The sequence below is a fragment of the Pyrgilauda ruficollis genome, unplaced genomic scaffold (genome assembly GCF_017590135.1).
Source record: "Pyrgilauda ruficollis isolate IOZ18807 unplaced genomic scaffold, ASM1759013v1 scaffold86, whole genome shotgun sequence".
NCBI lineage: Eukaryota > Metazoa > Chordata > Aves > Passeriformes > Passeridae > Pyrgilauda > Pyrgilauda ruficollis.
In genome coordinates this window covers 414,775-442,333 of record NW_024530599.1, presented here as the reverse complement: position 1 = coordinate 442,333, position 27,559 = coordinate 414,775, and the positions used below count along the sequence as shown (strand labels likewise).

Genomic DNA, 27,559 nt, shown 5'->3' with positions numbered 1-27,559 from the left:
AAAGAGGATGTGTTACCAGAGGTAAGTGTGGAGATGCATTTTGCAAGAGCACTTTGTGGAAAGTAGAGAGCGTATTCCAGCTGCGGGGAGTGAGGTTGCTCAGGATGTGTTTTCCTGGGACACAGATCTGTGGCTCTTACTTTGGGAGATTGCTTGGCATGCTGTTTTTTTAAACTGAGTATCTGGTCAATGACAGTTTGATCTGAGACCTATTCAGGGAGTAAGGAATGGGAGCACAATGGGATCCTCTTTGACGTCAGGAAAAGCAGAACCAAAAAAAAAAATTAAAAAAAATAATATAAAAAAATCTACATTTTTATAAGACTTGGTCATGGATAGAGGTGGCCTGGTGCAGTGTTCTCTAGAAAGTTTCAGTAACTGGGGCACTCAAGACATCTTGGGCAATGGTGGTAGGGTTAACACATAATGGTGTAGCTGTGGATGTGTTGGAGGAGGATTTTTCTCTTACTCATTCTCTATTGCGGTGAGCAAATCATGGTTATGTGTACCATGTCACTTTGACATGCTACTGAAATAGTTTCTGATGCATTTTAGGGAAGGTCAGGTTGTCTATCAACAGAAAATAGAAGGTATTAAGAAAAGCTGAGCAAACACTTAATTACTAGCTCTGGTGAAGTCTTTTCAGAGCAGAGGAGAGGAAATATTTGAGAGTTTTCCTTTTTTGCTAGAAATGCAAAGGTTTATAGTGGATTGCCTTATTGGGGAAAAGGCATAGAGAGTAAAGGGTGTCATAGAAATCCTACACAGAGGCAGTGCAACTCTCTTTGCATTCCAGTCTGTGTTGGATAAAAATTTCTAATAAAAATTGAGTTAGGTACTAATAACCTGTGTCTGGTATTCTACTGTGCTTCTTGCAGCTCTTCTTCATGCTGACTCTTAACTGTCTCCCTGTTTGATTGTTTTTAAGGTGTGGCTCCTGTTTTAGGACAGGGAGAGTTCATTTTTCTTTTGTTTCAGTGTTTTGTAAGAATGGCATGGGTTACTGCTTTATTGTAAAGATTGTTGGAAGAAACTTAATTTTGATCTGTGCCACAGGGTTTTTTTACTGATTTTCCCACCTTTTTAGATCTGGGAGTAATTCTGCTTATTAAAACTCCACTTGCATTTATGATTTCTATTGACATTTTCCTGTGGGAAATGAGCTGTCTGACTCACAAAAGCCAGAAGAATGGGAGGTTTAGGCTCTTATCTTACTACTTCTGTAAGAATTAATAAATAAGCTGCAACCATAAAACTTCTTACTGAAGATTGTTTTGACTTTCACATTAGTTTTTAACTCAAGTAGAACATTTTTCCTCCAGAACAGGGAAAATACCTTCCACTCAGCTTCCTGGAATCTGATACATCAATTGCATCTGATAAATCAAATACACAAAAACCGTGGATTAAGAACATAATCAAGTGGCTGCAGTTTCAGTGTGAGCTCATTATCCAGAGCACAAGGTCCTCACTAACAGAGGGAGGTGCAGGTTGTGTCAGCAATAAAAATTGTTAATATAGGGTACATTTATAGTGCAATGTACTTCTTTGAGCCAAGCATGTTATTTTAGGTGGTGAGAATTGATTAAAAACCCACTAAATTCCTGTGTCCCCTTGAAAAGTTCTAGCTCTCTTCCCTAGTTTGAGAGTCTGTATTTAATGTGGTGTAATATCAGAGCAACTGGTTTAAAAATGTTTTGTATTTATGATTTATTTTATACAGTGTGACTTGGATGGTAATGATATAAATTTTTAAGAGAAAGACAGTGAAATAATACACTTTTTATTTCGATGCTGACATTGAGTGAAGTAGACATGTAATTTTCCCAACCAGAATAAGAAACATGTTTTGTGAAATATTTGAAAGTAGGACTTCCATGTTTTCAGTGATGGTTAGTAAAGCAAAAGGACAATAAACTCTGGATAAGTGGAGAAGATGTAGTAACTCTTTATTCCAAGGTGGCTTGTTTCATACTACTGATCATGCTCATGTTGTTCAGTTTTCTCTAAGTCCTGGATTATTTTAGCCTTTTACTTATTTCTTTTGAAAGAGAGAAGTGAAGTGAATGCTGAAAGACAAGGATACATTTCTCAGTGATAAAATATTAAAATTACAAAGTGCTCCTCTGAGCTTTTCTGCCATTTTCTGTAGGTGTTATTTTCTGGAGAAGAACCTATTACTTCAGGGAAAGGTTTGAATGAATTCAGTCTAAAGTTGAGATTATTGTAGCAGAAGATTTTACTGCATTGTGATGTGTGCTTTTTGCAAGGACTTAAATTACGATGGTGTTATGGCTGAATTTTGGACACAGGGAAAGGATAGTAGGAAAAGCTATCTCACTTAAAAAACAATTTATAGAGCTACATGTATAGCATATAGCAAAAGATGGAATGGAACCCTGCAGCAGAATTCTGATTCTTCTGTGACAGAATTCTTTTACCATGAAATAAGAGCCCAGTTCTCTGATTTTCCATGACTCTTCCCTTCTGGCATGCAGATGGCACAATAGGCTGTACTTCAGCAGAGAAATGCAGAATATCTTCCCAAGAAAGATCAGAGGCATATAGATTTTAGTTTCCTTTAAAAATCGGGTATGATTCTTTTACCAATAATCTCAGCAACAACAAAATTAATGAGGTCAAAGTTTCTGTGTGGGTTCTGACTCCCTGTGTTTTATCAGCTGCAAAAGTTTTTTCCTCTCTTGCGTTACATTTAGGTAATGCTTTAGTATAATATCCTTTCTTATTCTTTGTATTTGCCTTATGGTTGTGCCTTTCAGCTTTGACAAATATACTTAGTACTTTCAGGGAACATCTTACTGTCTAAGGATTGCACACTACAGAATCAAGGGAGAAATATCTACATGTCATTACTTCCAAATGGAGTAAGAAAAGTGAGCTGTTGGCACTTAGGTTGGAATACTCAGGAAATGTTGAGGAGTGATGTTAGAAGAGAGCATATTACAGATTCTAGGTAGCATGTGTATATTGTTTCATCTCAAATAGAGACATCAACATCAATAAAAAAGCTGTTCTTTGCCTATAAAGCTACACTGACACTCTATATGCTGTTTACAGTTGAAAGTTTATAGCTGATTTATAGTTGAAAAATTCAGTAGCTGAATTTTTAGATTTAATGTTGAACTTTTAGAAACGTCATTATTGTTTGGAGTTTCCTACAGCCAGCTCTTTACCTATGATCACACAAGGGAAGCTTTTATTTTCTGTGAATAAACAGGAGAAAAATTCTGTGAACTCTTTAATTAGCAATAAATTTATTTTATTTAAAAGTAGATCTGTTAGTATGTCTATCAACCTTGACATATGTTTAAATCCAGTGTTATCATCCAGGAGAGAGATTTATCCCCCTGATGTCCTGTTCCCAGAATTTCCAGGTCTTTAAAATTGGTTCTGTTGGCTGCTGCTGTCACAGGCATTTCCAGCTGTCATGCACGACGACTTTTTCCAAGAAGCAAAGGTGAACAGTGGGTTTAGCTACAGTAAATTATTACAGTAACTAATTTAGAGAGTTTCTGACTCTCTTTCACCACACACAGAGAATTCGTATAAAATCCCCAATAAAGAGATTGAGTCTGTTGTCCCTGTGAGCTCATTGGATTGCTCCTGGTGCTGTTGATGGGGTGTCAGTCAGCTTATGGACACACAAAGCTGAAGCAGAATTTCACTCTGCTTTCAACAGGATATATGTGCATACATTTAGAGAAATAATTAATTTTTGTGTATTCCTCCTGGGCTTCTTGGAGTCAAAGCTCTTTCTTTGAGTCCACAGTTGAGTATCCTGGTCTGTTAGAGCTAGAACAGGAGAGGAGGGTGTGACAGAGTTCTTGCACTAGCACTCCACTCAGGAGAGCTATCTGAATTTGTCACCCTTTTGCTCACCATTCCTGCGTGTCTGTAAACCTGTAATTACAGGTCAGGGCTGCTTCCTTCCAGGGCAGGGAGAAGTTTCTCTTACTGCTTATTCTCCACAGCTTTGCAAAGCCATTGCAGCTCCAAGAGGGAATTGGATTCCGTCCATCTCCACATGGCATTAGCAATGCTCTCCTGTCTTCCAGTGCTCTTTTTTCTTTACTAGTGATGTCAGAACTGTTTAAGTTGCTATTTTGGATTTCAAATCATATTTGAACCTGTCAGAAAAGTAAAATTTATAGGATTTTCTTTATGGCCTTCACATTTGGCCTCTTAAAGAAGTAGTGAGAATTTCTGACTCTTATTTGAATCCCAAACCCTGCAAGGTAAGCAGATTTTCATCTTTCTCAGAGTTTATCTGAATTATTTTGAATTATTGACAACAGACTTTACTTTCCCTGCAAGTCAGTTTTGGTGCAGATTTTTTGCAGTGTAGCTGTTCTTGTTTTAACACAAGAAGTTTTCTCTAGGTCTACTTCATAATACTTTATTTAGTCAGTTTAGTGATGCTTCAGGGTTTGCTTTTTTTTTGTGCTTCATAATCAGTCTACATTCAAAATATAATTCATAAAAGTGGAAGATGAAAACTCATTTTCATTGTTAGGAATCATAAAATATCACAAGGTTTCTCTTTCTTCAGCAACAGATTAAAAGATGAGTGTATGAGAGAGACAGTTCTGTGATGTGTTTCATTTCATGTGGTGCCTCTCTGAGTCCTGTTATTGTGTATCATCCCTAATGACTGCAGTGCCTTGAGTCACGGTGTTGTTTTTTTAAAAGCTTTTCCTTTTTCACTGTTTGTTCTCAAGGTTACATTATGCAAAACACAATGTTATATTTTTTGCACTAGTACAGACTGTATAAAAATACTTTTAATCCTGCTGTGAAAATTGAAACAGCTCTGCTCTGGGGGAGAGGCTTTGGGCCTGTTTCAAGTGTTCCCAACTTCTAAAATGAACTGCTGTTTCTTCCTCTGTCTGAAAAGGTGTGGGTCATATCTCTTGCCTTTAAAAGTATTCCAAGGTGGTAATTCTTGCACTCTGTTGCTTTAGTAAATTGATTTAGCTAATCACCATGAATTGTGAACCACTAAGAATTATCTAAAGGTAGTTTTGCTGTTTAATTAACTATGAAGATGAAAGAGAACTTTTTGTACTTTATTGTAAATGTGAGAAGCCAGGCTAAAAATATGAGGGAGGTAAGAGGAAAGGACAGGCTACTGATTTTATTTCAATGGATTTGCATTATGGATAGGAAGGAACAAGCAAGTTGAATTTAATACATTATTCAAAACGTCTGTTTTGACCTGATTAAATCCCTGCTCTACAAATCATTTTCCTTACCATGCCACCTTTTTTCCCTTTACTTTCTAGTGAGGTGCAGGGCATTGTGTCCTTTAAAGATTTCCTGATGTTCCCTACAGAGCTTTTATCCCAACTGTCTGCAGCCTTTGGCCCCTCTCAGTTTTTTGTACCAAAAATCCTCTGGAAATGTGTGAGAATTGTGAGTTCTCCACTCCATCAGTGGGGACAGACACTTTGCAGAGGGTAGCATGGGCTGGGGATTGTCTCTGTGTGGAACCCTTGGATTTGGTAGACTCTAGAAGGAAGTGTTTAGTGCAGAGAAATCTCTGAGAAAGCTTAGTAGTCAACGAGGTTAGCTTAAACCTTGGCTGTAAGTCTGTGCTCTGCCTTTTCCTCTGTGAACTATGAAACCCTTGTAAAATCCTGACTATAATATACAGCTAAGTATAGAAGTGCTGAGGAAATCAAAACAAACCTCCCCACAAAAATCCAAAACATGACCCAGCAAAAACCATGACCTGTAATTTTTTTTCTGGTCTCACTATACCTTTCTTGAAGTTTGCCCCAAAATACTCAATCTTATACTGACACTGGAACAAGGCAATTTCTTTGATTTTTCTTTAGATTTAAAAATAACCCACTATTAACTGCCAAGAGTTTTTACCAATTTTTTACCAATATGCGCTACTGCTTGCTCCATTTGCATTTGCTATCAGCACACGTATTCCTCAGCAGTCTGATTTTGTTAAAAGATGGAAGGCTTTCACTGAGGGACACCAAAGGAGCCTTTTCCCTGTGTTTTCTCCCACTCCAAAAAGATTTCTTGTGAAGCATCTCTGGTAACACTCACTGATTAAAACCATTATATTTTCCAAAGCAATTCTATGAATAGACATATATGGAATGAAGAAAGAACTTGATACCAAAAGATGTTCCTTTTCTCCAAAAGACCAATAGGATAGGACAGCAATCTTACTTATGAAGATTAAGTGCCTTGGAAATAGTTGCTACAGTCAATTTTGACTGAATTTTAACCAGGCAACTGTAATTTTCTGCCACTAATGAACACTTTTTAGGTATTGAAAGAGAAAAAATAAGATGGGTCAAATTAAGGAGTTCTCTGAAGTCTTTTTATCAGAACAGAGAATTTACAATAAGTTTTGAACTCTTGTTGAACATTCTAAATATCTACTATGAAAGGCCAATAGTAAACCTCATACATGGCACAGGATGTTGAGAAGAAAACTGTTGGTCACGCAATCTCTCATTAATACCTTGGAAAGACATTGATCCTGTAATGTCTTAGTGTCTGTAGGTACTCCATCTGGTCCACCTTGGGTCCCATTGTGGAGCTCATCATCTTGGATTTTACAGTTTGATCTCATTCATTTGGTCAGCCTTTCAGCTTGAAGAAAGCTTGTACAAATGTCTGCTGCCCAGTGCTCTCATTTTTGTCATGGTGTGGAAGCAGGTTCCCCAGTGCTTTGGCCAGTCAGCTGTGCTTAGCACACAGCAGAAGGTACCTGTCGAGAGGAAGCTGAGCTGGGAGAGCCTCCCTGGGACAGCCCTGGTGGCCAGCCAGCAGCAGGCATGGCACCCAGGGAGAGCATCACTTCTGCAGAAATACAGGTTCTTCTTTCAGCAAAGTGTGATCGAGGAAACATTGGAATGAGACACATTAACAAACTCTTCTCCTTCCTCCCCAGAATTACAACAACAGCTGCTTGCATGATGGACCTGCGGAGATATCCGCTGGATGAGCAGAACTGCACGCTGGAGATTGAAAGCTGTAAGTACTTCTGCAAATCCTACTTATTCTGTGCTCAACTGCTTGGGAGTTTTTATTTCTGTTGAGTTCTGGTTTTTTTCATGTGTTGTATTCAGGGGTTGTTTTTTTTACATGCTACTAACCCACTTGTCTTTCTGTCTGATGATGTTTAGATCCCTGTAAACACAAGCAAAAAAATAGCTTTCCAGATGGATTAATAATTTGTGGCACAAGGATTAGCAAAAGTTATTCTGTGTTTTCATAGACAATTTACAGCTTAAAAGTCTCATTGAAATGCCTTGTTGGAGTTCATGTGAGGAGCACAAGGATTATATCAGTTCTTTATCCTCCTTTACTGCTGAACTGTGTAGCAGCTTGTTTCCATTTATAAATGAAGGCAAGAGGTTAGAATTGTCCTTGAAATAGGTGTTTTGTGGGTTTTTTCCTAACCACTGTGCTCTAGTTAAACTTTCAGAGCATGTAAACTGTCTCTTTATATATACTGATTTAATGGCTGGTGTCTATTGAACTTATGTAGATAATACTCATGAAGTAAAATCTCTCTTTTCTCTGAAAAAAATTCATGATCACTTTTATAATGACAATATTGCAAGCATGTTATTTAACAATCTAAGATTATATAAAAACTTTCAAGATTAATGTAACATTTTAATATACAGTACACAAGTATGTGTATTTTTAAAATAAGTTCTGTATTATTAAATATGTGTGATTTCTGTGCTTAATTTCTGCTACAGTCTGGTAGGAACTCGGTGCGGCTGAACTTGTGTTTGAGGAAGCATTTAAGAATATGTTTTACATTTATGTCCAGATTTCATTCATCTTATTGGAATTTACAGATATGCTAAAATTCTTGTGACACTGTTGCCTGAAATAATTTCCATGCATATGTAAGCAGAGTTGAGACTATCATTAAAATTCTGTGTACTGATATTCACAAGCAGCAAATGTAATGGTGGACTCTGCACCGAGAGTGGATAAAATCTGGTTTGTTTGGGGTTTTGTTCTGTGTACAATTTCCATTGATAGCATTTGATTCAGGATCTCATACCTGCAACCAGTATATAGGTAGTATATATATTAGGTTGATTATAATGTGTGAGAAAACTATTGGCATAATTCAGGCTTACAGAGATTTTTTTGGGGAAAATTTTTGCTGTGACAGTGTCTTTTAATTGTACTTGTAGCAAGGACCTGGCATTTTCCTATTTTCCAAATGTGTGTGTAAAGTGGGAAGCTGGAGAGTCAGATGAAATCCTTTCTCTCTGTTTACAGCATTGTTGAAATGGCCAACAAGGTCTTGCCATCTCTGCATTGCTGAGATGACTAAGTCTTATTGGGATTCACAAAGTAGATATCTCTCCTTTCATCCTTTCACAACCTGCTCTGGAAAATATTCCCAGGAAATTTCTGTCAGGTCAGTCCTTGGGCAAAGCAGAAAATTAAGTCGTGTCTCTGCTTTTCAGTGAGAGCACTTGTTCCTGTTCAGACTTAGAATATGGGACTTGTAAATTGAAATTTCCCTTTTATCTGATTTAGAGTAGAGGTTTGATGCAGATTACTTATCTTTCAAGAAACAATCCTAAAAAGTGAGTATTGAGTGCTCAAAGTTGTTCCACTCAGTATGAAAACTTAATGCTCATTATATCATAGAAAGGGTAGAAGCTGAATTTACCATAGAAGTTGGGATGCCTGGAGCAGAGGTCATGTGTGGGTTTGTGAGCTCTGTTGCAGCATCACAAAGGTAAAATGGATTTAAATCAGGATACTAAGGGTAGCCAGCCTGCCTGTCATTGCAATAATAAAGTCCACTAAAGAATGTGGATAAAGTAACACTTGACCTGTGTTTTGAAGCACTGTCACACTGCTTTAGAAAATGATTGGTCTCCATAAACATCATTCTGTCCTGATGAAAACCTGTGTGTCTACTCTTCATGAATCACTTAAGGCAAAAGTGCTGGTAGGTAGATGGGCAGTGTGAATAAGATTGAAAGTCACTTTCCAAGTCATTCCATGCCAGTGCTGAAGTCATAATCACTTCTAAAAAGTGCTTAAGCTGCATGCCTGAAGAAGGTTGGTTTCTTGCCTTTGTGATCCTCTTGGATGTCTGTTTCACCACTGCTTTCTTGTAGTGGTTAGATATTCTATGAATTCCTACCCCAGGTCTTTTCATACCTATGAAAGCATGAAATTAATACTCACTGCTTGGGCCTGCAATTTTATTTTTTTTTTAATTCAGTGTCTTCTCTGGCCCTACTGGGACCTTCATAACCCATTAAATGAAAACACTTGTAGTTTCTCATAGACTTCATTTCATTAAACTGAATATTCCAGTCTTTTTTAGCTTTCTCATGCAGGAGCATGTTAAGAGAAATGCAGAACTGGCATTAGTTCTTCATCAGGAATAACTAGTACCATGAACAGTGTCCCAGATGAAATCTGTATTACACTATGGCACTAACCCTGCCTTTCTTCAAAGAGCCACCTCTGCCTTCTTCACAAGTGCATATCACAGGAGAGTCCTTTCTGGAACAGTACAGTAAGGTCTCTCCCTTCCTCACTCATTTTTCAGCAGTGGGTTCATGCTGGCTTTTTGAAGAATTTTTTTGCATAATGCTAAGAACACATGACTTGGTATTTCATAACACTGTTCACATAAATCAGTGTTCTTAATATTGCTACAGTCCTCAAGGTTATCCAATTCTTGTTATATTTGTTCTGATCATCCTTGGTCCTGACAATGCCTGCTGATTTTGTTTCATTAGAAACTTCATCAACACACAAATACTGAAGAATATTAATGTCAAGAAGGAAGAGCTTTCCTGACAGTCATTCTCTGTATTGAGCATGACCTTTCAGTGCAGTGCAATTTCCTGCACATCTTTTACATATCTTTACTAATTGTCTTTTCTTACTTAGTCTTATAGCAAATACTTCTATGAAACCCAGTTCAGCTATGCATTGTTTAAAAAAGAAGTTATTGTCAAGTCAGGTCATTTGAGTTGTAATGGTATTTTTATTCTGTTTCAATACATGTTAATGTCTCTAAAGTCCTTCATTCTCTTTCTTTGCTTCCTTCTTCCTTACTTCCCTCATCCTCTTACTGTTGCCAGAGTTGAATGCCTTCTGAAATACCTGGGCTATTTTTTTTCTTCATGTCATAGTGTTTACTGACATTTGTGGCCAAAATCAAGTTTTTGTTAGCCTAGATTTGCATAAATATAGATCAATTTGCAAATTAGAAATTCTTGTGCAAAAGAGTTGTATATAAAATATGAAACATTTTATAAAGGGGGTGATATCATCTATTAAGATGCAAGAGAGCATTTTTAAGGGCAGTCTTAGTGAGATGCTCAAAGTGTAAGAGAGGACTATTCTCCATTAGTTGAAAATGTGTCAGTTTTGAAACATGAAATCCTGTGGTTTTTTTTCACATATAGATAGCTACACTCTGAGGTCCCTTAAAAGCAGAAGCTTGTTGAATATTGTTCTGCTAAGATGCTTCTAAACCTGTGGGCTATCATGTCCAAGGGGGCCTCCTCTGAGCTGTTCTACTTCTCCCTTTCTTTTATTATTCTCCAACATACTGAACAGCAGGATTATAATACCAGAGGGAAACAAATTTTCCTATATATTCATTTTTTAGGCTCCCAACTTGCAGGAAACAGAGTTTTTTCTTTTTTTAGTTGAATATTGACTTGACTCAGTAAATACCTGTCTATTCTGCACACTACATCTGCCACTGCAGTTTGTATTGCTGAGTTTCTGATGATTCTTGGGAATGATTTTATTTCTCTACTGTTTCCTGCCTCTCTGGAATTGTAACTGTTGAGAGGAATGTCGCAGCTAATCATCCATAAGACTAGTGAGAGCTCAAAGGCAATAAGAATTACAAGACAATTTGATGAATACTTCATATTCCTATAAACTAATAAGATATCATATTGCACATCCTCAGCCTGACAGAAATAATTGTGATTCTTTTGAATTTTTTTTAACACAATTATTCAAGATTCATGTGGTAACATCTGGACCTTTGTCCAGATGTGGACAGTTATGTGGTACCACATAAAGACAAAAGTTTACTTCAGTTCCTTTTTATCTTGTTTCATAATGTGTTAGGCCTGGCTATATTTATGTTATACTGAGATAAAATTCAGAATCTGCCTTGTGACAGTGGGTTGGGGTTTTTTTTCCATTTCTTTGTTGCTGTGGAACAAACAAGAATGCACTGAGTTTCTCCTCAGAAACACTTCCCATGGTGTGTGGCATTAAGGCAAGGCATCCAAGCCCTTAGCAGACAGCGAGCTCCCCATGTGGCTGTGCTGACCCAGGAAAAGCACTCACAGACAGGCAGGGGGAATGCTTTGCTGATGAATGAGACATAATTGTTTTCAGGACGTTTCGTTTATATGAAAGCCTGAGGTGTTCGGAGTAGAAATCATTAGAATTTTTTTCTACTTCATGACAAAACCACCAGAGAATCACACTAGGTTAAAAACCTCCATTTAGTAAGAGAATCAGGAAAAAGCCAGAAACAGAGTCAAAAGAGTATCATTCCTGCCCGTGGCAGTGCAGCCCAGTAGCTAACGCTTCCTAATCAGATCATCTGTGAAATCTCATCAAGAAGAGAAAGAGAAGTCATCTTTGTGTGCTCAAGGTGACTTTATGAGTACTTTTAAGGGGCTGAAAAGAAATCAAAGCAGCCTTTTGCTGGAGCTTTGAGTACTTTGCAGATGGCTGCTCTGGCCATCGATCAAAGCTGTAATCAGGTCACACGGGACAAATGGTAGAACTCCAGGAGCTGACCAGGCAGGGCTTTTCTGGGTTAGAGGCGAATGGGTTGGATGCCAGGCAAGGAGCTGCCGGTCCCCAGCAGTGGGGTGTTCAGCACAGGATACCATGGCAACACTTGACTGCCAACAATTGCACAGCAAGTGGAAAGCTAAACATGACTCCTGGGCCACTGGCAGCTAGAATTTTAAAAGTTGTGAATTTTTTTTCTTCCTTTAATCAAGCTTAATGTGTATTCCATCCCCTTTGTCTCTTCAGCTGAGTCTGTTTTGCATCATGGCCCTTGCAGAGAGGATATTCCTCTATCAGCAGAAGGTGGTCTTATCAAAGTGCCCCTTTTTTCATCTCATTCATCATCTCCATATTCAGATTTCCTAATTTGGATTCTGTGCCAATTCAGCCTGTGCAGCACTGTGTGTGGAGGAGAGACATGGGTTGTTTAACAAACAGTGATGAATTCCACCTATGTCTGTTGCCATTTTGGCACCATCAGCTTCTAGTGTGGCTTCTTTGGGACAGGTACTTTGTTCTTTATTTGTCCTCAGCAATTTCATCTCAAGCATGCTGAGAAGAGAAAAGGTATAATTTCAGTGGCATAATGCACACTGAAAATTAACAGGAAATCCTTGACTCCTCTTCAGTGTGGAGATAGGATGATTCAGGAAGAGCTAAAATAATCCCCAGCAGTAGATGATTCTTCTGTGTCGCCTGAAGAGGGGAAGGAAATTCAGATTCACCATCAGTGCATATGATCAGGGTGGGCTGTGTACAAGGGAACCAGAGTTTATAGGGTTTGATAACACACACCCCCACACCCAGCTGGGGGTTGGGCTTTCAGGCTGGAGCTCAAATAACACCGAGATTTATTGCTTACCTGCAGGTAGGCAAGAGGGAAGTATTTTCCTTTTTTCATTATATCTCAGTACATCTTTGCAGCAGTCTCTGCATCCTGGGAGTTCTCATAGCACTAACAAGGTGATGTACTGGTTGCAAATGAAGAAAGAATTGCACAGGAACTCTGTAACAGACTCTTAATGCTTTTGAGCTACTTGGAGTTAAATCTAAAAGGGAATACAGCATACAAATATCTAATCTGTGCCTTTCAGCCCCAGACCAACAACACAGATTTCCACAAAGAAATTAATAATTTTAAGTGCCTTTTTTTTTCCTTTTCTTCTCATTCTATAGTTGAATATGGAGAATGTGTATAATCAAAAAGACAAACAAGATGCAAATGGTTTAAAAACCTTTAATGCATTTTGTCTTTTGTATTCAATTTGAACAAGAGAAAGTTTTTCCTTATTACAAATAACCCTGCATTTTATCAAGGGATTATTGGAAACAAAAAGGGCCCTTTTTAAAAAGTCCCCATTCAGAAAGTATAAAATGTATTTGCTAAGGTTTGGGTAAAAAATTACATGTCCAGGAAGACATCTCTTGTGCAGAAAGATATTTTCCAAAAGAAAGAATATATTTCTAACAAAAGCTCTGATAATCTCATATGCAATAAATTATGTGGAAGTATGGAAAGCTGATGGCTTACTACTTTACAGTCCTGTTTTGAGAAAGTATGAATTTTACAAGGTAAATATTCACCTTTTTATGTTTGTTTTATTTTTTAGGATCTCAGTTATAAAATGTTATACTTTAGGCAAATTTTTTTCTCTAGCTCTGGTATTCCTTTCAGATGCCTTGTAACTGGTGACTTCTTCAAGAAAAATAAGTATTTATAAGTGCTGTTGGAAAATTCATGTGATATTGTTACATACCTTACTAGGGTTTCGGATATGTTCTGACATTATACTTTGTTTTTATTATTTTCTTTGCAGGGCACATGTGGTTAGGTCATTTAAAATTTTTTTAGACCATTGAAAGGGATGGAGGTGGTACTGAAACCTAATGGCTCATTCTTCATGGTGTCTGGTTACTTGAGCAGTCTATTGTCTTTTTCAAAATGAAATAATTTCTTCAACATAAACAGCTCTTATGAAATAGTAATATTTATCAGGTGCTGGAATCCCTGGAACTCAGGTCTCTTGCTTTACAAGACCGTGCAAACTGTGACTATCACACAGTGATCACATACCTGTGAAAAGAAGTAAAATATGTTTCTACAGTCATTTTATTTCCCAAGATAGAGGGCTTTTTCCCTATCTATAACTACAATGTCTTTTGTTCATCAGTTACATTAAAAAATGAATTCAATTTTGTTTAGCTTAGTTTTAAAACATCTAGGGGCAAGAGGATACTTGAGTCTGTTGTCAGTCTGATCTGTACTGACCCTTGGTCATCGATAGCAGCAGCTCAAACAGTTAATGCCAGGGCTCTTGCTAATGCTCTTCAGCTCATGCTGAATTACTTCAGTGGGGGAAGAATGAACATGAATATTTGAGTCACTGCAGAACTGTGGATTCAGATGAAATTTGACTAGGAATTTTTGGCCTGTTTACAAAACAACACCAATCAAAATGCAATCAGCTCTTACCCACCCTGGCAAAGGTCCTTTTGTCCCCACGGACAGCACAGTTGGGCTGGGGCGAGATGTGGCAGTGCCCATTAGGTTCCTTCTCTGACAAGAATTCAATTTGCTGCTTGAGGAGAAAGCCAAATCACCAGATTGGTCAGTGTGCTCTGTATTTGGGTCACTGATACTTGTCCATTTGTCCTAAGTTTCTAGAACAGGAATTGTTCATGATTCCATGATTCATCTCTCAAATATGAGCTTAACCTTCTGCAGTAGCTCTTGTTAAAGAAAAGAAATAGCTGTATTCTCCAGCAGGGTTGTAATATTTTTGTTTGGGTGATTTAGTTTTGGTTTTTTCCAAACTCCAAGTTTTCTTTATTTTTTCTTACTGATGCCCAAATGCAGAATTTTGCATCATTGGTCACTGAACAGGAAAACAATTTAATTGGTTTTGTTTCAGCAAGTAGAAGCCAGAGTGAGTAATAAGATCATCCTTAGTTTTGATTATGACATGAAATTTGGGTTGAGGAAGGGTTGACCTTCCAAGCAGACAAGTCTAGGAAATATTATTTTACTTTGGTGGAATAACAGAGAAGAAATTGAATTAGAAGCAGCTTTGGCAAAGTTAAAAATTACAATCTTTTCATCTCTTGATCACACCTTGCTAATGATGAGACCTTTGTGAAACAAGTTAATTTTGTTTTCTATTGCTCATGTTATTTGGTGCTGCTAGCCAGGCTGATCAAATTCCACCAGTACTTAGCAAAAACAAGCTGCTTTCTCTTACTGGATGCAGTCCCATTTTCCTATGTCTTAAGTTTATATATTGAAGTCAAAGTTAGTATTGCTTATGACAGTAGTCATTCATTTAAAAAGAATTCAGCCTTATATTGTCCAACTTTTGGCAGTGCTAGGGGAATTATCCTCTGGCTAATTCTCCTCTCTTCTATCCATCTGACACCACTATAACTGATGTGAAAAAGTGCTACTGCAAATTTACTATGTTGCATTGGTGTGCAGGTCTACACAGGGAAACTATTCCAGTTTTAGGAATATTTGATACCTAAGCCTAATACTCAGAGTATCCAATGTGGTTTTGACACACTGTCCAAAATTATTTGGATGGAAATTCAAGATATCTTTTATGTATGAAATAGTCTAACTCTTGGATAAATTTTCTCATGATATGCATTTGTTCTGAGCAAAAATTAAGCACGAATAATACTGTTACTACTCTAAGTACCCTGAAACATGTTTTGTGAATGAACATTTATAAAGGAAAGGCTAAGTGCTTGAGAGAAATAAAGATTATAGTCTTTATCATTTATGTTGTATTTATAAAGGAGCTGGGGTTTATTTTGTCCTTTTTCTTACGCAAGAATTAAGGTGTGTTTTTTAATGTTGCTTTTGCTGTGGGGAAAGAGAAGTCACTTAATAGATTAACATGTACTTACATTTCAAGTTGTACTTCAGGAGTCATTCACAATGAAAGGTACCTCAGGATGTCCTTAGTCAAATCTATTAATAAAATGGTCAGCTCTGTGGTCAGACCAAGTTACTCAGGGCTTTGTCCAGTGTGGTCTAGGAAACCTTCAAGGACGGATATTGAAAAACCTCCCCAGACAACCTGTTCCAGTGCCTGACCATAACAGTGAAGAATTTTAATTGAAGTTTTCTATCTGATTTATCCTGTCCTGGGATCCTACATCTGCCTTACAGAATCAGGAATAAGTATTTAACATTACTGATCTGAAATAGAACCTCAGTGCTGCGTGACCTGCATTGTGAAAAAGTTCCGAGTCATGTATCAGAATGACAATACCAGGAAAATGCTCTGAATAAATCAGTATGCTGTACAAGCCTTGTAATTTAACAAAGAGTTAACAATGCAGTTTTTCTTCCATGTAGTTTCTGGTGTGGTATAATCTGTTCCCTATCTCTCTGTTCAGGCACACAGGTACTATTGCCATTACATGGACTGAAGTGTCTCTGTCACTGCTTCTTATGGTTTAAAAACTCTCCAAATAAGGGTTCTTTTCCCTGGATAATGATCTCAGAATTTTCACTATGATGTTTGAGTCAGTAACATTTTTGTTGTTACATGCATTTAAAAGGCAATTCTCTGTATTCTATATGTACTGTACAACATACAAGTTGTCTTTATTGGGTATGGGACACAGATATAATTAGTCAGTTTTGCAGGAATGTATTGGAAATGCAGAGATTTTGAACTTGTGGTATGTCATACTTCTAGTTGCAGAGCAATCCACTATGTGCATTTCCTCTCTGACAAGCCTGTGTCATCTGGTGACTGATGTGTCACTGCAGCCAGAATTTGAGATGTTACCTGAGCCCAGCCAATAATCTCACATAAAAACAGGGTAACATAACAGAAAAAAACAATGTGGGAGTCAGTATTTGGCTGTATGTGTAGGAACACACCTCTCCACTCTGACATGATGTGGCTGGTACTGTGCAACGCTGGAGATAACCCCTTGTTACCAGTAGGAGTCTGCAATGGCATGGAAGGAATCAAGTTCTCTGCTGAATCCAGGCACTTTATTGATGTGTCAAAGTTGATTATTTGAGAATTTGGAGAATTTTGCATAAACTTACGTTTCAGTTTCCTGCTAAAATCACCACTTTTAGCCAGTTCTATTAACAGTAACTGACAGCATATATTAGAAGTGAATATTTGTCCAATATCAGATCCAGCTCTATTCCAGCCAAATACACGTATTGTGGGCTGCTGTGGGAACAAGTGCCATAAAAGCACAGCAGGCACCTGAATCTGACTGTGTGGGAGCCCATCAGTGAACATCCGGGCACTCCAAGGAGCCAACAGTTTATCGGTGGAACAATCATCCCTTCAACAGCTGACTTCTGGGAGAATGAGTGCACCCAAATGTTACACTGACAACCTGAGTGATCCTGAAATGCTGGTAAGTTACATTTTTTCTTGTGAATTATGATGTTATTCCTTTGGGGGCTTTTTGTGTCTGGAAGCTTGTAACCTGTTCCTGACACACAATCTGGGGAAAATTCTGTAAAGGGACAAAGAGCAGAACAGTAGATTTTTTTTTTTTTTATTTTGCCTATGGTACCTCTCTATCTTCTTTTCTTTGCAGACCAAAAATGAATAATATAAAGAGAAACATCAGTGACTCCTATCCTGTTAGAATTATTATCACTGGGGTGGTATCCATGCCGAGGAACTTCTCATTCTCCACAAAGAGCTAACAGGAATGTGCAGGGGAGCAGACGTGCATCAAAGTGCTGCAAGTGTAATGCCCTTATGCTGTAAGTTGTTTATGTTGCTGTAGCACAGGTAGGTAGTGGTGGTATTGTGCACAGGTACTAGTTAGAATATTGCTTTCCTTTCAGGTTTCAAGAACAACTTTCTTCAAATCCTGCAGGTTCCACAGCATTATGGGTAAATGCATGACATTTTCTCCTGCAAAATCAACCTAACTTCCTGTCAAAGTTGTCTTGCTGCGCAAGAAGAACTATCTTTTACTTCTCTCTATTTTTATTCATTTTTGGGAAGATGGTACTAAAGAACTGGGTTTTACATTTTGCTACGATGGCAGAAAAGCTGGCATCTCACTATGTCCAAAATTAGCATTTTACCCTGCAGTGTGCAATGTACAGCATAGCTGTCTCTTCTTTTTTTTGTCTTTTGCCCCTTTGATCTTTTTCTCTCTTTCTCTTTTCCTCTTTTCCTTTCTCATTTTCCCATTTTTCCCCTTATCCCCTTTCAGTGACCCTTTATGTACTGCTGATACTACTGTAGAATTGATTGTATTGGTGTGGAAACTAGCTTGCATTATAAAATTACAAGTTGCTTGCTAAATATGGTAACTTTCTTTAAAAAATAAAATGGTGGTTTTAACTTTGATATCTGTGTGTTTCTTTATGAGTGTAATGGAATTATGAACACAGCAAAACACGGAAAATATTTGAAATCTGCTGAGAGAAGATGAATGTGAGGTCTGAATGTCTGTCAGCTAATTTTTCTATTTATACATATAAAAATATACTTTAAAAAAATTTATTTTGGATGGAGATTCTTGAAAGTGATGCAAATATGAGTAGCATTTGTACTGAGCACATTCCTGTCAATTTGTGCTGAGGAGTGATCCATGAGCAGGCTTTTAGTCACCTTGTTCTGAAGATAGGTCTTTGTAACTGAACAGTGAGTTCCAGTTTGCACACATTTACATATGTGCTAGCTCTTATTTGGCCTTGAAGCTGTACTCAGGGACACTTTGTTCTATGGCTGGATGCCAAATTGCTTTTGATTTTAAGGAATTTTTAAAAAAAAAGATATTTGATAAATTAGGTCAATATGCCTGTTACATATGGTATGGCCATAATTTTGCCAGACATTAAATTGTAAAAGCTATGATGTAATTATCATTTAAGGATTATTTTCATAGTTGTAATGGCCACATATGAACAAGCATTGTAATGTGTTTTCATACTTTATATCTTAGAATGACTTGCTTTTACAGGGAGCTCTCTAGGTGATTAAAAGTGCACTTTTTTTCTGGGCATGAAATCTGATGTTGGAAGATGAGCTTTTTTTTGAAAGGTCTGGGGCACGTCTTTCCTGCTTGAGCATTAGCCAGCACCTCCCACCAAGTCCAGCTCCTCTGACTACTTCTTTGAGTTTGTTTCTTCTTGGACTAGAAAAGTGTTATTGTGAATGAATACTGAGATGTTAATATGGCTGCTCTAGAGGTGAGTAGGATGACAAAAACAATGACATTTTGTGATATTTCTTTCTCTTACAGGGAAAATACTGTGGTTTGGAATGCAGCATGTTTTCCTTAAACACAAGGCAACCTAGAGCAGCTGTTTGTTTTTGTGGGTTTTTTTTTTAATTTGTTTGTGGGTTTTTTTGGTTTGTTTTTTGTTTTGTTTTGGTTTGTTTGTTTTTTTTTTTTTTTTTTCATTTTTGTGGCTTTTTAAAGTCATCTTTACCTTCATGGATTTGGATGATTGTGGCAAGTATTTTAGCCAGAAGGTAGAACACAACTCACTAGGGAGACTCCAGCTGGGACTGAAAATACAGCAGTGTTGGTTCCACACGTTCATGAGTCAACACATGAGGCCTCTTGACCAGCCAAAAATTCACTCAGTCTGTGAAAAAGGAGGCAATACCTTGTATTGAGGGTTTATAATTCTGTTATTACAAATATATATCCAAATTTCCTAATTTGCTTATGCATAATGGTTATTCCATGAGTGTGTGACCTTCGAAGAAGCTCAGCTCTCAGCTCAAGCACTATCATCCCTAGTGAGTTGTTCAGAATAGATTGCAAACTGCTTCCATAGGAAGGATGAATGTAAGCCCTAAATAATTATGAGAATGATGACTAGGCAAGCCTTTTAGTTAGATCTTTCCTTATCTAAATTGTTTTTCCAATCATGATAAAAATATCAAAGTATGCTATAAAAATATCTGAGCAAAATATCGGAGTCTGTTGCATAGAGGAAGATAATTAGCAGATAGTGTACATCTGTTCTTACAGAATCAAAGAAGGGCAGATGAGCTGATGTGGAGCTCTGTGTACTTTAACCTGGACTATTTTCAGCCCCTTGGTTATCTTAGATTTTGTCCACTGCATTGCAGCTGTCTCAGAAGGCAGACCTATCAATAAGCCAGTGCTATTTCCTGTGGCGTGTGTGGGAGCAGCTGATGTCAGTGTAGTTTTCTGGTCAATATAGCTAAAAGAGATTCAAAGTCCTTATCTCTCGCTAAAATCTGATCGAATAAATGTTAACCAAAAGCTTTCACCCTTTAAAGAGGTTTGCATAAGAGATGTTCCCATCTCAAGGCATCGTTGTTGGAACTGGAACATGCAGTCTGAAGTGTGTTGTAGCTCTTTTGAGCTGAGTGTTGCTGGTCTCTCATAAACCCTGTTACTGTTGGTGTGTGCTGATACCCAGTCTTTAATAAACGGGTTTGTATTCCAGATTTTTGGGAACATATCATCAGTGTATGGAGTTTTACCCATGGAAGCATTCTGCTGTCATCCATCTGACAAAGTGGCTAAATGAGGTTTTTGCTGTACAGACAAAAATTTGCCCAGTCTTTTCTTGATGGCTGCTCATAGATGTCCAAGGTGTGAGGTCAGTCTGCTCCAGTTGCCATCTGGACAAGGCAGGGTTTGGTGATTTGTGTTGTCTCAAGGGGGTCCTGTGTCCTGTGACTGTTTCCTAAATTTGGCATCAGTGCCTCAGTGTACACAGCATGAAATCCTTCTTGACTGACAGTTCTCAATCTATCAGTACAGCAATGTTTGACCATACAGCATTACAATTAAGGAAGGAACGCAAAAAGAGATACTAATTTTTAAATTGGTCTGGTTTTCAGAAAAAAATTTACAATTTAGTTAAACACACTTAAATAGAATTTCTCTTTAGTTATAACAGTTTTTGATGGAAATTACTGGGTGTTATTTACTGTGTGTCTGCAGCTAAATTACATATTTTTGCATTTTAAGTTGTTCAAACTAGTGCAAAAAGGCCTTGGGAAGTGTATGATCAGATAGATTTCTCAGAAATTTTTTTTGTAAGGGTAGACATGCTGGCTTATGGAATGCACATGCTTGTGCTTCCATAAATCTTGCTAATGGTTGAATATTTCATCTAGGGGACAGGGTTATTCATTCCATATCTACTTTTTACCTGTCTGTATGCTCTGTATGACTTCTCTGAAAAATGATGATAGTAAAGAGTAAAAAAGTTCTGTAATTTTCAGGGTATTTTAGGAGAGAAAAGGTGGTCTATTGGAGTTGGTGCCTGTCTCAATATTCTCTTTTCTGAACACTAAGGGCTCTAATCTTCCTAAAAAGGAACGTAGCCAGTTTTCTTGCTGGGTGTTTGATGTTGATGATTTGATTTTTCACGTTGTTAGAGTGAAATATAAAAATTTCTGAGAATATCCATTCTTGCTTATTAAAGTTCAGTGGATGAAAGAGGGGGAACACTGACAACCACTTATTTTCTCATATATAAAAGAAGGTAAGGTTATCACAGGCCTCTTGAGCAATGAAAAAAGTCTTGCACATATCTTTAAAATTCCACCTATCCCTAAATTACCAGAATTTTTTCAAAGCTCCACAAAGTCCACATTCAGCCCAAAATTTGGTAATTCTCCAATGTCAGGATGGGAGCCCTGCACCAGCTTTGTAGTTGTTATTCATCCATAAACCAAGTTGACTCCTTTCATGTTCCCATGTTGTTTTAAGACATACTGATTAATAAATTCCTTGTGATTTGTGTCTTAACTCCAGACACATTAAATGTCCTGTGAAGAATGTCCATACTTATGACCAGACCAGAAATTCTTCATTGAGTATTTTCCTAAAAGGATGTCAGCCCACAGAAAATTTGCAAGTAACCTTTAAGGCTATGTAAACAGTTCTGTGCTGTTTGGATTTTTGATTTTCATTGCCTTTTTCTGTTTTCTGTCACCACTTACCTTTGCAGTAGTAAATGCATGTATGTCTTTGCCTCCGTGCTCTTTTAAGTGGAGTAGTAACATAGCTCGCTCAGAAATGTTATTTCTAGATTTTTCCCTACTGCCTTTCAGAGTCAGTCCTGGGCTGTGGCACAAATGTCAAGAGTCAATGCAGTTAGTGTGCCTGCTCTGCCACACCATGGCAGTGTCCCCATAACTCCACCTCAGCACTGACAGCCCCATGCTGAACCTGTTATTTGCTTTCTGAGTTCTTGTGTTTGAATCATCAATAACGGATCGATATCCTTTCTAAACCTTCTTTAATAAAGCATTCATCAGAGTGTTTGGAAAGCTGGCAGCACAGTGAGACCTTGCACCGTGTGTGCCAGCTGAGGAGCCCTTGAGACTGCTGCCAGTACAATGGCACTGTTAGAGACACAGTCTCCAGAGAAAAATCACCTCTGGGCAGTCACAGTAAGAGCTGGAAACGTTGATGATTTTAAATGAGCAACAGAATTATTTGCCCAATTAGTATTTTTAAACCTCTAGTCTGAAAAAATGGTCAGCTGTCTATATCTCCCCCTGCCCATGCAAATATCTCCTATTTTTGTGACTGCTTTTTCCATTTTGAACTTAACACTCCTGTTCATGAGTGGATCCCATGTGGTGGTGCCTGGATGATTTCAGAACAGCAGAGTTGTTTGCTGGAGGCAGTAGATGTCCTATATTTTGACATTAATAAGGTTCCTGATGTTGTATTGAATGATATTCTTATAAACAAGGTGAAACATGGATGACTAGAGAAAACCACATTTGGAAAATAACATGAACATGATTGTTGAATTTACAGGAAGGAAACAGTTTTTTATCAAGTCTCTCTTCACTATTTTCATTTAATGATCTGAAATTTATGGAACTTTCAAAACATTTGTGCAGCTTGAAGGGATAGAGTTAGGTTTTCATGGTTGTCACTAGAGAGGTGGCCTGAAAAAATCAAATTCCCAGTTTTACATCTAATACTGGCATCTCAGAACTGGGAAATAATGAGGTGCAAATGGCAGCCCAGGGCAGGGGTGTAGGAATCAAAACAAAATAAAAAGCCCAACCTTGGGGAGATAGCATGGATTGTGATGTGACACTGATTCCTTGGCAGCAATAGTAAGGCTGACATCAGGGTCTATAAGTGGAAGTGCTATTTGTAAAATAACTGCATTTTTCTGTTCGGTCCTGTAGTGGCAATACGTGGTGGTCAGGCTGTGTCCTTCTATGGGCTGCACCTCAAGGAAGATTTGTATCAGTCAGAGAATATCCAAGGCATAGCAAGAAAGTTAACTCAAGTCCTAGAAAACATGACTTAGAGGAAAGAGTTGTTCTGGTAAAGGGGAATTTAAGGAAGAGATGTGTGAGTCTTGTAATATACAAAATGTACTGCAGTGGAACAGCATAATTTGTTCTCTGTCATGTTGGTTAGAACAAGTGAAGATCTGAAATTGCAGCAGTGAAAGTTCAAAGTGGAGGTGGTAGGAATGGGAAGTAAAAAGATAACCACAGTAAAAAGATAACCCATTGTGATCCACACCAGGAGGGCTCTCAAGACAAGCAGAAAACCATTTGACAGGAACTGTGGAGGTACAGTTGCCCCTAACCTTGCTGATAAATAGATTTTGGATATGATGATGGATACACCAGCATGAAATTATCATTCTATAAACAGTTGATTAAAACCCAAAAGGAAGGCTTGATAAACAGATGAGAAAGTCAACATGTCTTGCTCAAAGACTATATTTGCATTTTCCTCCTACCAGTCTGAAGCAGAGCTAGAATGAGTGTCTCTGAGTATAACCAAGATCATAAAGGTTGTTTTGATTTGTTTTCTAGTAGGAAGTTGTCTACACTTTCTCCTTGTGATCGTGTACACTCCCTCTTCAGGTGCATACAAGCATCAGCAAATAACAAGTATACTGCTGTGCATACTGAGTAGTATTTGAGTATGCATAGATATGTTTATCTTTCAATATTTGCAGGCACAGGACAGGTTGAACTGTATAAAAGGCTGTGACTTTGTAAATTTGTCTCAGGTTTTCTTCTGGAATAGCTGTGGGAAGTAGTTATCCTCTCTATTACCTTGTGTGTGTAATTTCTATGAAAATAATTTAAAAGAGAATGAGTACTATTGGTTTTGGTGGTTGGGGTTTTTTTTTATTTTTTCTGAGAGGGAAATTACTACCCTGGATCAATACAGTGTGTATTTTCTTTGTTTCTATTGCATATAACAGTGAAAGAAAAAACCCATAAGAATGTGCAATATTATTTAAAATATCCTCAGGAACTTCCAGTGGGTTTTGAGCAATTTCAGTTGGCCAGTATTCCTGGCTTTTAGGTGTTCATGAAATTGGCACTATTCCGTGTTGCTGGTTAAGAACTAATGCATTTCTGTCAACGTTGCTTTTCTTCCAATGTTCTGGAAATTAAGGGGAGATGTTCACCTTTTTGAGTTTCCACAGATATTTATGCTTGATAGGACTCATGCTTTTGGGTATCAGGCATTAGTTCTAGCTAGTCCTAATACCTAAAAGGAGACCAGCGTGAAGTGGTGATGATGTGATTCCACTTTTCATTCCAGAGCTGACTCAGCAAGGGAGGGAATGGCATGCTGCATCATTAAAAGATCACATATTGCAGCAAGTATTTCTGGGAATTTTCAGATGAATGTGTAGAAATGAAACAAATCTAGTTTCAGGTACTTCATGACCTGCAACTTCTAATTTTCTGTTGTTTCAAATCTGGAAATCATCTTTATTAAACTAAGATTTTTCAAAAAAAAAAAAAATTCAGCCTTCAGCAGGAAGGGAGACCAATATATTTCATTCCAATATGGATATACCAGGGAACTCCCCTGACAGCATGCTTGTGAAATGTGTGACCTATGCTCTGTGCCATAAAGGGGACAGAGCCTGTCTGTTTTCTGTCTTCAGTCATCATCATTTTATGGGTGTTGTATTCTGTCCTGCTCCTTAATTAAAGAAGTTCTTTCCTGTGATTAACCTCACCAGGTTTCTGCTATGGTAGGGAAAGGCAGCGGTGGAACGTTTAAAGAATCAGTCAGTTTCATACTATTAACATGCTCTATCTAAACAGATTGTAAAAGTAACAAAATATGTGGAAGCAAAGCCCCACATGTATAAAATAATGTATTATTCAGCTAAGTACTTTTAAAACAATATGCAGTGTCAGTGCAAAATATTTTTCTTGTAAAAGACATAAGTCAAAGTGCAGCCTTTGCTGTGTTGTAGCATATGCTTGTGCTTGGCAAAAGTAGTGGCAGAAAGCATGTCAAGCGACAGTGCTTAGAGTATTAAAGTTTTAACAAAATGTCAGAGAAAACTGGAAGCTGGTTAATCCACAGAAATCTGTCATAAAGATTGCATTGTAAGGTGGTTTCAGCATGAATTCTAGTGACATATGGGAGCTTAAAATATAATCTAATGATATATCTCTATCGGTGAGATGTTTATGTAACACGATTGCAACAGAGATGTCTTTTCTTGTTAATTTATTAGGATAATGAAAGTTGCCATCTTTGTAGAACAACGCAAAAACTTTTATTCAGAAAAATCTTAGTGTCAGAACCAAAATGCCTTTTTTTTCCCGCATACATTTATGAAAAATACAAATCATGCATCGTGTCAGAACCAAAATGCCTTTTTTTTTTCCCCCATACATTTATGAAAAAGACAAATGATGCATCTAGTTTGAAGCACGCTGAAGACTGGCAGCCTGCTCTATGCAAGTCTGTGTTGCTGCTGACTTCTGTTCTGCTCTGGGCATTAGCACGTGTGCCCAGGAAAAATATCTAGTAGAAATACAGGTGAAAGAACTTTTCTCTGAACTTTGTTCAGAGAAAGCTCTGACAGAAAAAAATTCATATGGGAATAATCAAGTGAAGGTCTTTGCCAGTGGAACTGGAATTGAAAAAGCTCTATAATGCTGAAGAAAAATCCTGAATTATGTCAATATGCAGCAGTTTTATAAAATATGGGTTTTATTACTGTGCTGCTTGGTTTTATAGAAATGAAGAAAGAAGTGTTGAGTTGCAGCGTGGTTCCAGAATTCATATTGGTCCTAAGCTTACTTTTTTTTTTTATGTTATGGAAATAGTTTTAATTCAAATATTTTTTGATGGACACAATTTTTAATGTGATGGGCTGTACTGTATCCCTAACGAACCACCTGATTTTGTCAAAATCCATCATGTGACACAGTTAAAATGTTTTCTCATATCCTTTATGTCAGTGGCGATACTTACACATTAATATTAATTGCATACTTACAGATACTGTGGCACAGAGCAGAAGTCTCTCTACCATTTTTTCCCTCACCTTGTTCTGAGCACTGACGGGCCCTTTGCAGCTGCTGCCCTTTGCGTGTGAGGTGAGGAGGCATCTCCTGGCAGGGCTCTGGGGGGCCCAGGTGCGCTGTGGAGGGATGGCCTGTCCCTGCCAACTCAGAGCTCCCTGGGGAGCCAGGACAGCCCTGCCACCTCCCGAGCTCTGCAGCTCCAGGGAAGGGTCAGTGCCCAGGAGGGGAAGCTGCCTCACTCCTGTGCTCCTCCAGTGAGGGCTCAGCTCTTCACAATGAGCAGGCACGCTGCATCCTGGCTACTTGTACAGCTGTCTAAATAGATTCCAGCCACTTTTTAAAAGCCAGGTTTTTCATTTAATAATTATTTTAGATAGATTACAGGAGGACTGAGGAAATCCTGTCTAATATGTTTCTGTGGAAAAACAGTCCTTTTAAATAAGGATGAAAGTTATTACTACATAGGTATTCAGATCACATTTGTTCTGAGTGATTTTCTAGTACCCTGAAAGATGCATGCAACTGAATATTATACCTCTTTCACATATTCTTCCTTTTCTCTTTTTTTTATAACTCATGATTGTGTGAGATAAATCAATGGCCAGTTTTGTGGATTCTGTAACAGGAAAGCAAATGATTGCCACAAAAGATACCCATGTACACAGTTGCTTTTAGCTGTTGAAATATTTTCTGTATCTGAGAGAACAATAAGTCTCTGTTGGCTTGTTATGTGTGGTAGGGAGAGTAGTGTGGGTAAAATGCCATGTGATTGCCTCACTGTGGGCTGTGTCACAATGCAAGTATACAGCACAGTGAATTAAGGGAACAGATTTCAACTAGAGGGATCTGCTGTTGGGCTTTAGGGCCCCCATGTTTTATTCCTCATAGCTTAGAGAAGAAAGGTGTTGGAGGATATTAGTCCTTTTAATGTTGTTCAGGTACATGCCAGCAGCGCACTCCATGTATCTGTGATGCTTTACAATTCTTGAGACTATTAATGTTCACAGCAGATATAAAAATGGCACAGTTCACAGGCAAATTGAACATATTTCTTTCATGACTGTGGCTTGGCTGTGTCTGCACAATATTTTTTTTTCTTTTTTCCCCCCTATAATATGAGACCAATATTAAAAGCAATTCCATCCTTCAGTTCAGGAGAATGTCCTTGTGTTTTGTGATTCTGCTGAGCTCTTCTAAATGCTAAAAGAAATAAAAAAAACAGCCTTAGAGTAACATTTGTCTGATGAGCTAGTGTTTAACTCACCTAAGGACAATGATCTAGCTAAATAAACTGTTGGGTCTTCCTGGACTGCCAATGGGAAGTTGTACATCCTCCAAAATCAGGTCATCAAACCTGACTTACAAGGGGATGTACCCCTCTGAAGATTAATTATTTCCAGTTTCTGCATATGGAGTCCAGGTGTCTAGTCTGAGCCTCAAGATTAGGA

The 27,559-nt window shown here is 37.9% G+C and overlaps 1 protein-coding gene across 2 annotated transcripts in view; it reads left to right on the top strand.

Moving 5' to 3' along the window:
- GABRB2 (gamma-aminobutyric acid type A receptor subunit beta2) overlaps positions 1–27,559 on the top strand; it is a 135,561-nt gene that overhangs the window by 65,380 nt on the left and 42,622 nt on the right. For both annotated transcript variants that reach the window (XM_041488006.1, XM_041488007.1), the window contains exon 5: positions 6,941–7,023. In XM_041488006.1, the coding sequence (XP_041343940.1) occupies positions 6,941–7,023 (83 nt within the window). The remainder of the gene's footprint in view (positions 1–6,940; positions 7,024–27,559) is intronic.